The sequence below is a fragment of the Mytilus galloprovincialis genome, chromosome 13 (assembly GCF_965363235.1).
Source record: "Mytilus galloprovincialis chromosome 13, xbMytGall1.hap1.1, whole genome shotgun sequence".
NCBI classification, from domain to species: domain Eukaryota; kingdom Metazoa; phylum Mollusca; class Bivalvia; order Mytilida; family Mytilidae; genus Mytilus; species Mytilus galloprovincialis.
In genome coordinates, this window is record NC_134850.1 from 53,350,642 (window position 1) to 53,362,787 (window position 12,146).

The 12,146-nt window shown below is 31.8% G+C and overlaps 1 protein-coding gene across 1 annotated transcript; it reads right to left on the minus strand.

Annotated features, from left to right (window-relative positions):
* Positions 1–3,905: 3,905 nt before the first annotated feature.
* LOC143056812 (uncharacterized) lies at positions 3,906–11,709 on the minus strand. The gene is made up of 6 exons (XM_076229977.1): positions 11,316–11,709; positions 10,134–10,331; positions 8,748–8,849; positions 6,908–7,231; positions 5,044–5,130; positions 3,906–4,455 (listed from the first exon to the last, which is right to left on the minus strand). Exons 1-6 carry the CDS (start codon positions 11,457–11,459, stop codon positions 4,198–4,200), a joined length of 1,113 nt encoding a protein of 370 aa, XP_076086092.1. The 5' UTR covers positions 11,460–11,709; the 3' UTR covers positions 3,906–4,197.
* Positions 11,710–12,146: the final 437 nt, after the last annotated feature.

The window sequence follows — 12,146 nt, forward strand, 5'->3', positions numbered from 1 at the left end:
ACAAAGTTTGTCGTCAATATATTTCAGAGAGAAATTTTATGAGCGGTAGACAGATTTTTTGTTTATGAAATAAATCCTTGTGGATGAATATATTATAACATATTATCCTTAACTGATATTTTTATAGTATTGAAACAAAATATAAACGTGCATGTCAAAAAATAAAGGTTCGGAGTATTATTAATCATTTTGCTCGCAGATGACACCATGTTTTTAAAAATATTCAGTATCATGCCAATAGAACTGATATCTAGATTCTATTACAATACAATATTTCCCAATTCACCTCTTCCGCTCGGCTGAATTTTGTTTGTGTCACGGGTGTCCCAATTATAGTACAATAGTGGCTCGCCATCCACTCGTAACCAAGAACCGGATGCGTATTGTTCAGCAATAAACATTCCAGAAATAGGAAGATCATTCTGTATTACAAAACATAATCTTTAAAAATCATAAGATCCTAGCATTGTGTGAAAGAATGAAAATAAGCATAGTATAGAGCTGATTTCTTAAATATAGTGTCCAGGTATTTCGTTAATCCCTTTGTTCGCAGATGACACCAAATCTATATGAAATATCATAATCATGCCAATAGAACTCAAAATTGGATTCCATTCCAATACATTCTCTAAATGCTCATTTATTGTTCGGCTGAAGGTTGTTTGATTCACGGGTGTCCCAGTTATAGTACAACAGTGGTGTGCCATCTAATCTTAACCATGAACCGGAAGCGTATTGTCCAGCAATAAAAATTCCAGAAATCAGATCATTCTTTATAACATTGACAATGAATTCCTGTTTCGCTTGGCTGTCTATCTCAATTATCGATGATGAATGTTGAGAACATACTTCACCCGCTTCGCCACATTGCATATAGCTGGATATTACATTGTAACACATATTAAGTTGCCGAATGTATATAAATCTACTATAAACATCACACAATGGTTTGAATATCACGTAATTCAGACTATTCTTTCGTAAAACTGTATTAGGATAAGATACATGTATGTACTGAATACAATTCTGACTTTGGTAAGTAATAGAGATACAAATTGTCAGACAATGCACATTCCGAGAAACAATCGAGTCGTGATCGTACCGATGTATTCATAAAAAGTTCACTAGAGAGAAATGAGGCTGTTTTCATATTAGGCCCGAGAACAGCAAAATCAAACTTAAACAGGTCATTTTCGAAAGTTTTATAAATCAAACTTAACATTAGTCTGTGCATAGCGGTATGTGATTTCATTGTATTTTTCTTAAACTATAATAAACTTAAAAGTGTTTGACAGTCCAAAATGAATCTTCGACACTTTAGTATATTAGGCAACAAATGTTATTTCCAGTGATTTCCTAACTTCAAAAGTATCGTTTTATTTTAATACGATTTACAAGGCTCCAACATATCTGTCTACTTTATATTTAATGATCATGTAACAATGTAAAATAACTAATAATTTATAATTCTATTACTATGCTCTATGATCAATGATTTATGAAATGTAGCAAATCAATAAAGCAATTTACTGCATTGAACAATAATTAAATTTTATAAATTGTATTGAGGAGACCATAGTTTTTTTGTTAATCAATAAGGGAGAGACAAATCAATGTAACTAACAAAAGATGGGGGATCACAGGAACTCGAAGAGGTACAAGTCGCAAGTCTTGGTGCATTGAAAGCATGAGCGTCTCTTGCGATGCATCCATCACTAAATCACAACCAGTCAAAATCTCACCCACAATCGGTAAGCTGTCATTATGTTCATCTAATTTTTTATCTGAAGTTATAGGACGATACCTGATGCATAATTCTCAAAGCAAGTTAAAGATTACTTGACTAAGAATTGGATCTAAAGATTGTGAACAGGAAATAACACATTCACTGATTTTTTTCTATGATAATTTGGTACGCAAAATTGTGTTCATCTTCGAGACAATTCATGTTTAGGTTTCTCATTTCTTGTGATTCTGTACGAACATTTTAGAAGTCCAACTAACCAAACTTACATCGATTCCCCCTTCCCGTAACAGCTGCAAAGTTAAATTGAAAAACATTTCAAATATTAAGGATTTTTAAAGCAATAACCTTCCGTGAAATCAAAAATCATAATTGTTTTATAAAAATAACAAATATTAATGAAATGAAATGTGAAATGTACGTCAATGAGGATGCACCAACGACATAAGCTGTGAGTAAAACATTTGATGTCAACATATTTTACTAGAAATAGTTATTAAATCGCACGAGCACATACGGCGTTTTGGATTTTTAACTACCTTGAATTTCCATGAGAATCTGGCACGGTTGTTCGAGTACATACAAAAATTTCGAAGGCCTACAAAAAAGACAAAATCTACCAATAACGAAAAACATTATAAGATTATTTTTTGCATATTATCTCTCCCGATAAAACAATCAATGGAACTCTTTATTGAACATTGTCATATAAGAAGAAGGTTTGTCTAGCTACAAAACAGGTTTAATCCAACATTTATTCTTAAAAAGTAAAATCACAAAAATTCTGAACTCCGAGGAATGTCCATAATCAAATGGCAAAAACAAAAGCAGTTCAAACACATCAAACGAATTTCTAACATATGTCATATACCTGACTTGGTACAGACATTTTCTTAAGTAGAAATTCGTGAATTGAGCTTGGTTTACAGCAAGGCACTTGTATGAAAGTCGATTCAAATTCAACTACATAGATAACCATACGTAAACAAAACAAACAGACTCATTATCACTGAACTAGTATACATATTTGTTTAGGGGCCAGCTGAAGGACGCCTCCGGGTGCGGGAATTTCTCGACGCATTCAGGACCTATTGGTGACCTTCTGCTGTTGTTTGTTCTATGGTCGGGCTGTTTTCGCTTTGACACATTCCCAATTTCCATTCTTAATTAAACAATAGGTAAAAATGTCAAAAATAGGGGTACAGCAGTAAACATTGTGGAACAATCTTAATCGTAATCTTAAAATGTCCAAAACCGAATCAGGAATGTGGCAGTTGTTATCAAACAGTTTGTTTCTATGTATATTTGCGTTTGCTTTTATTGCACTTCAGTTTTTTTGTTTCTCTGTTGTTTTCCTCTTATAAGTGTTGTGTTTCTCTAGGTTTTTGTTTGTTATCCGGAATTGCTTTTAATGACTGTTGATCAGAGTATACTACTGTTACTTAACTGTAATTTCACGAACATTTTATTTCAGTTAGAGTAAAAAATAAACAGTTTTAGTCTTTTGTGTAAGGTACGCCCTTAATCAATATTGGTTTTGTATCATTCTAATGTATACCATGGTTCTAGGGTTATATCTTCGCAACAGCATACATAGATTCAACCTAAGTGTAATTATTTTTCGAATGTATGGTTTACCATTTATGCTTTTTATCTTCGTAAGTGATTTATCATTAAACTAAATACATAAAATTGCGATTTTTATTCTCTTTACATAGAAATGTTTCCTTTATATGTAGTATTGTTTTTATTATGTTATTTCGGGTTCTTTCCAATGTCCATGTATCGACAACAACTCACTAGAAATACATATCTGTTGCATCATATGTATTTGGGATCCTTATTAAATTTAAAATGACTTTAAAATGACTTTATAAAACATCATAACAAAAAATTGCATTTCCCCACTTATTTTATATATTTGTGATATAATGTAGTGAAAAATTCTTCCCTTTTCAAAAATTAATGTTGTTAATAGAAGTTTTGTGAGAAGTTTTTTTTAAGGGTTGTCGTAAAAAAAAAATGACCGAGTTCGAAACATTCATGTGTTAAAACAAATCGTAGTCATAACAAACCGTCCTATTTTGCAAAATGTATGAACCTTTTTGTTCTATTTCCGATAGGCGGTCCCAATCTATCTACACTATTAAAGTTGAGTTTATATATTTTGGTTCTACGAGCAGCTTTGTAAAATTTGAGCAGCTTTGTATAATTAGATCAGATTTCATATATGTTTAGTAGGTGCAAGCAGCAATTTTGTAACATACCTGCATGATCTGTTATGGAGTTAGAGACTGACTTTAAAAGATGTTACTGTAAGACCTCAACGAGTTAATGGTAAGCAGGATTTATTGTATTTTCTCAAGGTCTAACCTTTGGAAAATTGTTCACAAAAGATATGAATTGCTAGACATATATATGGATATGAAAATTTAATATATAATTGGAAAATGTTATATAACTGTGCATGAACAGCTCTTTTTATCTCCTGTTTTGTCATCGGAGTTGTTGTTATTTTTAATATTTGTCTCCCTTGTATTCTGTTTGTTCTTGGTACCATTTCCGTTTTCTTTAGTACTATCTTTCCTTTCACTTTTATTGGTGCCATTTGCAACAGGTATCGTGCCATCCTTCTTTTGTTTTTCCAACATTTCCTTCCTTTCTTTTTTGACTTTGTTTAAAATTTTCTTTTCTTCAGCAGCTCTATTTTGCTGTAAAAGCAAAACGCATTTCAGTTGATTCTATCTTCTTTTCTAAGAATGTCAATATAGTTTCTAAATTTGTGTGCGGTTTTTTAATACTTATATATAGTAATGCTGTATATCGAGATGAGATATAAACATCTTATCGTGCGTTTTTTTCGGTTAAATTTTGGAATCTAAATTGAAAGTTTTGTAATGACGATAACAATGTCTACAATTAATTTTGGAACATTAGAAGCCAAATTGAACCTTTGTAAAGCTTTGGCATTTGTTTTTTTTTTTTTTTTTAGGTTTGAATATAATAACGTCAGGTTCAAATAAAGATAGACCATCATATTGTATAATCAAGTATTTCAAAATTACTTTTCGTTATTGGTAATTTTTGCAGGGTTCATTCTTATATTGCCATTTTCTAATATATTCATATGAAATTATTTAAATTGTGATGTATAACATAGTTTTAATTAGTTCTCTTAGTCTGTTTTCCTGAATATGTGTTTTGCGGAAACCCATGTCCAACATTTTCTGCAAATTACTGCAGAATTGCAGAAATTCAAACTTAACTTAGATTTACTTGAATTATAAATTTTAATTTACCAGGTATTGTATAGCTTCTACTGTGTGAGTCATTTCTTTCTGTTCAGCTGCTTTCTCTGCTGACATCTCAATCTCGCCATGCTTGTACTAAATCATAATAAAAAAACAAATGAACTACATGGTGACGGGTTTAACATTCTGTACATGTCTGTTTGTTCCAAGTCAAGGGCATGTTATTCAGTAGTTGTTGTTTTTGCTGTAAATCATTTTGTTTTCATTCACTTTTTTTAACATGAATGAGGTCTTTAGTTTTCTCTTTTGGATTATTTTACTTTGTCATTTTTGCTGTATATCATTTTGCTTTCATTCACTATTTTGAACATGAATCAGGCCTTAAGTTTTCTCTTTTGGATTATTTTACTTTGTCATTTCTGAGTATTTTATAGCTGACTATGCGGTATGGGATTTGCTTATTGTTGAAGACCTACGGTGACCTATAGTTGTAAAATTCTATTTCATTTTGTCTCTGGTGGAGTGCTGTCTCACTGGCAACCATACCACATCTAATGTTACATTAATGTTTTCGTGACGGTATGACAATTTAAAATAAATAATATTTTGATATACGAACTCCTGTATTCGTGTTGTGATCGCTTACATATGTGTGCATAGTGTATTTTTCAATCACATCTGAACCTAGAATAATATACACAGAGCACATAAGGCAAATTTCATGTTGGTGTTATGGTTTGAGTAGGAATTGCAGGTGTGTGTCCAAACATAACGACATCATCAATTAAAGGTACATTAAGAGGACAAAATGAAGTGACCCTTTTTTCGCTGAAATTTTACTTAAAGGATTTTTTTCAAGTTTCCAATTGGGATAATTGATAAATGAAAAATTAGTAAATCGGACTGAAATATAATCAATTTAAAATTAATGAGACGTGGAAGGATTGTCAAAGCATGTAACAAAATTTATAGTTCATTTTACGGATTTCAATAATGTACACAACCCATACCATATAGTTAGTAATAGGAGATCCAGTGCGGCATAGCAAATTGTGAAACAATTCAAATGAAAACCAAGGTTGATTATGTTGAAACAATCTACGCGAAATAAAACCCGAACATAACAACAATTACTGCATTTCAAGCATTTACCCAGGCATGTGACGAATTTTGCGGGGTTAAACATGGTTTTGATATTTAAATCATACTCCTAGCCTTTGGCAGGGTTTAATCAGTTGTAATAGCTTGACTCACCAGATCGGCACGAAGCACAAATCAATCAACAAAAGTACCGATCTAAGAGTACTCGCAACTACTGAAAACTAGTGCAAAGACATTTATAATGAATGAATAAATCATGTCTTCCAACACTATAATATGAATCCCAATACATTCAATTGATTTAGTGTAGAGCCTTCCAAGACAGTTTGAGAAAAGCAGAACCATGTACAATTCAAACATATAGGTATAGTTGGGATGTAGGATCAAACGTGATTATGACTGCAAAGCAATTCATGTTTTGTAATATTTCAAAAACAAAATCAATGCTATTACCGATAAAGAAATGTTCAGAGATTTCCTACTTATAAATTGATTTCAGTCAATAAACTATAACATCATAATCAATCTTGTATTTACTTTTCAGATGTATCCACTGCAGTAAACTCAGTACCTGTTAGATAGTTCGCCTGACGTCCATTCAGTACTGTTATGTAGCATTTCATACTATGTTTGTAATGTAAACAAGTAAATGACAACTGTTGAAAAGTCTCATACTGAACAGATCTTATTTGACTGCAAATTGACACAAATTATATGAACAGTACCGAATTTTGATTACAAGCGAATTGTCTGAAAAGTACCGAATTTACCACAGTGGATAACTTGGTCACTTAGTCTCCTTGATCCATACCTGTATATCCCAGTTGATTCCTTGACTCAACAAGTACTTTCCAATCGGATCCTGGGAACAGTCAATACTTAACGACAATAGATCCTTAGGAGGAGGCTTAGTCTGGTACATTTTGACATGAAGATCGTTGAGATTGATGTCCTTATACATACTGTTTCGTATGTTCTCCACTTTTGTTAAATCTCCAGCCTCAATGGCGAACTTGAAGTCCATGTACCTTTGAAGCAGATATACTTCTATTCCAAAGTCCTTCATTCTTTCTTTGTTTATAGTTTCTTGCATAGACTCAGCAATTTTACTGTAATCGTTTGGTGTTTTTCCTTTCTACAAAAATTGTAATAATTATAAACAGTCTGAAATAAAAACATTTGTGTTGAATTATCATGATTTTGCTCATATATAGAAATATGTATAAACTCAAATTCAGAATTAAAATTGTGTGTCCCAGACGCATGTTTCGTCTGCGAAAGACTCAACATCCCGATGTAATCAAAATAAGAAAAAGGTAAAATAAGTTCATTTACGACAAAACGACAACTGCAACTTTTTCGCATACCACAAGTCATTTCGAAGTGAGAGAAATGACTAGTTGGTTTGTCAAACGTCCCATTGTAGGTTTATTAAGCTGTGCACTTTTTTGACATTTTTACCTTGGTGTCTATTTGTTTTGTTTACACATTGTTCATGTTGTTGTCATTTTAATGGAATTTTATGTGACTGAAATACAAGTGATAAGGTGGGCTAGCTATAAAACCAGGTTTAATTTAATTTTCTATATAAGGACATGTCTGTTTAGGTCATGCTTACATTCGGTTGATGTGGGTGAGATTTTGATTTTGCCATAAGATAAAGGACTTTTCGTTTTCAAGTTTCCTTTGATTTTTTTTTTAAGTTTTAAATAATGCAGTCAAACTTTAAAGAGCAAACATGTTCTAAATACATGCCACTGAACGTTTAACACAAATCCATCATCATCATTCTATATTCTTTCCGTTAACATAAATTTGTTGTCTATATTTGGCACTTACAACTTATTAGTATATCACGATCTTTGCGTTGTTCAATTTTTTGCCTCGTTCGTTTAAATTTTATTTGATTGTATTATTAAAAAAAAAAAGCAAACAGTATGATTTTTTTAAAAACCAAACTATAAATGTTTAGAAAGTCAAAATATACAAATACAAAAAAGAAAAAAATAGTAGAGTTCTATGATTTTGTAAGTGAGTACTGGACAGGCATGAATAGGATTTCAGGTACTGCATATGATACTTAATTTTTCAAAAACATATTTAAAATTAGATAAAAAATGACATACTTTATCACATTTTGAAATATGCTGCTCTAGATCAAACAAAAGACAGTTAACCAGAATTCACACTTAAAAAGAAATCTAATTTGGGATTTTTTATTTTCAACCATATTCCGTGTGGAGGAGTATCGTGTATCTTGCTTTCTTCCAGTATTGTTAGCTAGATTTTTGTCATGTTTTGGATTCATGGAAGACCACACTGATTTGCTGCTTACATGGCGAGGAAATTAACTCAGATTCACCAAATATTTACTCCAACTAAATTGTTATGTAATTTTAATCCGGGATCGCCCGCGGTTGAGGCATTCATACAAACTCAATTTACTAATACGGATCTATACCTGGATTTTAAAAGTCATAATGTGATATGTAAACCAAAGTTAAGGTAAGTAGTGTATACAAAAATATATATATATTTTTTTAAATCAAAAGTAATTTCTGTGTGATGGATAGATAAGGTATTACAACAAATATACAAATGATATACCCTTGAATTTAAAACCTGCAGTATAAACATGATTTGTATCATACCTTGTCTCGCACAGATGGATCTGCGCCAACTTTCATGAGACTTTCCTCTATATCTTTTCCTTCTTTGAGACACACTGCCCAGTGTAAGGGTGTTCGTCCTCCCTGATGAATAGTTCATAGATTTAAATAACAAAATGTATTGGAAAACGATACAACACGTTATATAATCAATGCGTCCGATATATTGTTTGGATTTACCTTTAAGGAGGCTCGCGGGTACAAAAATTTCAGCAAAAAATCAAACATTTGTTTTTTTTCAATGCAAATTTTATTTATTACACAATTAGTTATTACTTTATTATATGGTACAAAAATCACCCCAAAAAAATCGATTCGGTTTGGTCCCAGATCACTTTTAAAATGGTTATATCATTGAAAAAGCTCCAAATTATCTCCCTTTGCTGCAACAATGCCATTTTTTGGCATTAAAATTGACATATCCTTTTTTTACTCATCGGTGACTTATATTTTTTATTATTGTTTTCAAATAAGCTGTACATCAACTAAATAATTGTAAAATTTAAGCGATTTCTGTAATTTAGTTCTTTTTTTATTTCGATATTATCACTATTTCTCCTATTAGTTCAACAGAAAAAAAGGACATTAACAAAAATGTATGCTTCTTTCGGAGGCAGATTGTGAGCATAAATGAACGGTGACCCCATTTTTTTATTTCATTTTTCTATTAAGTATATGATAAAGTTCATTTATAAAAAATATGGCGAAATCCTATATTAGAAAAAAAAATTGATTTATACCCGCGAGCCCCCTTAATGCTGAATATTTGAAAGACACAGATGTATAAAACCGAAACATTTGAAGAGCTTTATAATAAAACAATGACCTAGACAATAGAAAAATCAATCTTCAGCCAACTTTACCTGAGTGAGTTGAAATTTAGGTTCTATATAACTCCAAAATTTATCAACGGTCACATTTAAAGACTTGTAACTAATAATTTCAGTACTGCGCTGATGATACCCTCGAGGACTGGTAGTCCACCAGCAGAGGTATCGTCCCAGTGATTAATTAAATATGAAGTCCACACTTAATTAATTTAATGCATCCGAAGCGCTTTTCTGGATTAAATAATTTATTTGATAAGCTTGTTGGCAGTCGATGACATTTGTCTCAGTTATTTCTTAGAATATGGCATTTTAGTAATACAGTTTCTTAAAATTGAGAAGACAAATCTTAACCATGAGCAAAACTGTCTTCGTCTTTTCCCCACGGTTTTGTCGATCTCTCTTCCACTTTCGAGTTTTTACTGTACTTGCTCTCCTTTAGAAATAAAGGGACACGAAGAAGAAAAACAAATATGGATAAACGTAATATGTAAGTTCAAGTATTGCAACGATAAAAACAAAATTAAAAAAAAAAACTCACAATATCTTTTAGATGGACCATCTCAGGATACTCCCTAAGAAAATATTTTATTATGAATCTCCTTTCAAAAAGCACTGCTTTATGCAGCAGTCCTCTCCCACCTTTGTCCCTCGCTGTAGCTAGCCGGTTTATCATGTGCTGCTTGATCTCGTGTAGGTTTCCAGTTTCTATGGAAACGTGAATTCTTCTTATTGTTCTCTGTATAAATATATAAAAGAATAAGAATATACAAATGCTTTATTTTTAAACTTTGATATATACATGTATGTGAAGTTAATATCTTTACAAATTGGAAAATCTCTTTTACATTAGTGACAAACTGTCATATTTAGTTACGTACCCTTTACATATGGAAGAATTTGTTCGAACCAGGTTAAACGATGTGTCACATCTACCACTTAATATATGTTTTAATGTTCGAGTTAATAAGGTATGGTGGAAATTTTAGACTGCCATTTGAACAGGTAGTAGTTATGTTAATTTTATTGACAACAAAGCAGCACTACAAACTTAACACCATGTATGTGATTATGCGTATCCCAAAGTCAAGAACCTAGGCAGTGGTTGTCTTTGGTATTACTCAGCTTTGAGTTTCTTTTCTTTTGGATAACTGTTTGTTAAATTCAGATATCTTGTTGTCTCTTGAAAACTTACTTAAAGAGTATCTAGATTCGATGTGATTAATTTAGAGTTTGACTTATTGTAGGGAAACTTGTTTACTGTTGGAATTTATGCCTTGACACGCGTACGTAGATTATGTTTTACGTTTGGCTGATGTCTGAATGACATTCACGTATAGTTTATTCAAAAGATTGTAAAGTCATTTATTAAGTGAAGAATTTCGATGACGGTGTCCCTATAGCATGTTGGTCATGATTAAGTTTAATTTGGAAGATCTTAAAATGATATGTTTCTACTTTGTCTACAAGTACATAATATATGACGGCAGAAAATAAACATATAGAAGACAACATATTTCAAAATATCACATCGAAATCGTATGTCAAGAGAATACAATAGATCTAAAGAATTGATGAATTTAACACAATTGTTGGGGTTTTATTTCATTTTTTTTTAATTCGAAGGGTAAAACTATAACCCTATGATACGTTTTAATTAAATTGGAATTTGGATTTTGATATATACAGTTGAATATCAAATTTCAACCGAATTGTGTTTTACCTGTAACTCTGGCAAACTTTCCAAGTAATTCAAGACATCTTCTTTTCCTTTTTCTGAAACTACCTCTATCATTGATTGTCCTCGCCTATTTTCAACTTGGTCATAATCATAACTATTAAGGCTCAGGCGTTCTAACATAAGCATATCTCCTTCTAATGCTATGTCAATTAAAACTTGATCGACAAAAGCCAGCTTCAATCTTAAACTGTCTTTACCGTCTTTATAGTTGTTAAGGTAAATAGTGTCACGCAATGTACTGGTCCATTTTCGTCCCGTTCGAACAGGTTCAGCCCCTTTGAAATCATAATCTTCACAATAGCAAACGGAAGTCTCTTTTCAAAAGCGATATTACAAATAATTGATGTTTTATCTTCAACCAAGGAAAAGTTGGCATACGGCAACATAACTTCTAGTACGTCATACGCGTCTTCTGTTGTTGGTAGTGTTCTCATTATATAAAGGAATAAGGGTTCAGCAAAATTAAATTCGTCAACGATAACGTTTACATCCGCTCCAGATTTTAAAAGCTTTTGGAGACACCCCGTTAAATGTAAGAGTGCTATCTCCCCTACCAGTGGCATGCAGAAAACAGAATAATCTTCTCCGATATGTGTGACATTTTTTATATTCACGTCCACATTAGGAGCCTTTAAAGCTTTCTTTAACGCCTTTTTATCTTTTGCCAGCGATGCATATACTAATTTCATTGTTTTAGACGATTTTTCTATCATATTTGCAGTTTTTTCGTTTAAATTTAGATGTACTAAGTTCAATAACGGTTTCCCATTTTTGATTTCTTCAAGATTACACCATGAATTGACCAATCGTAGA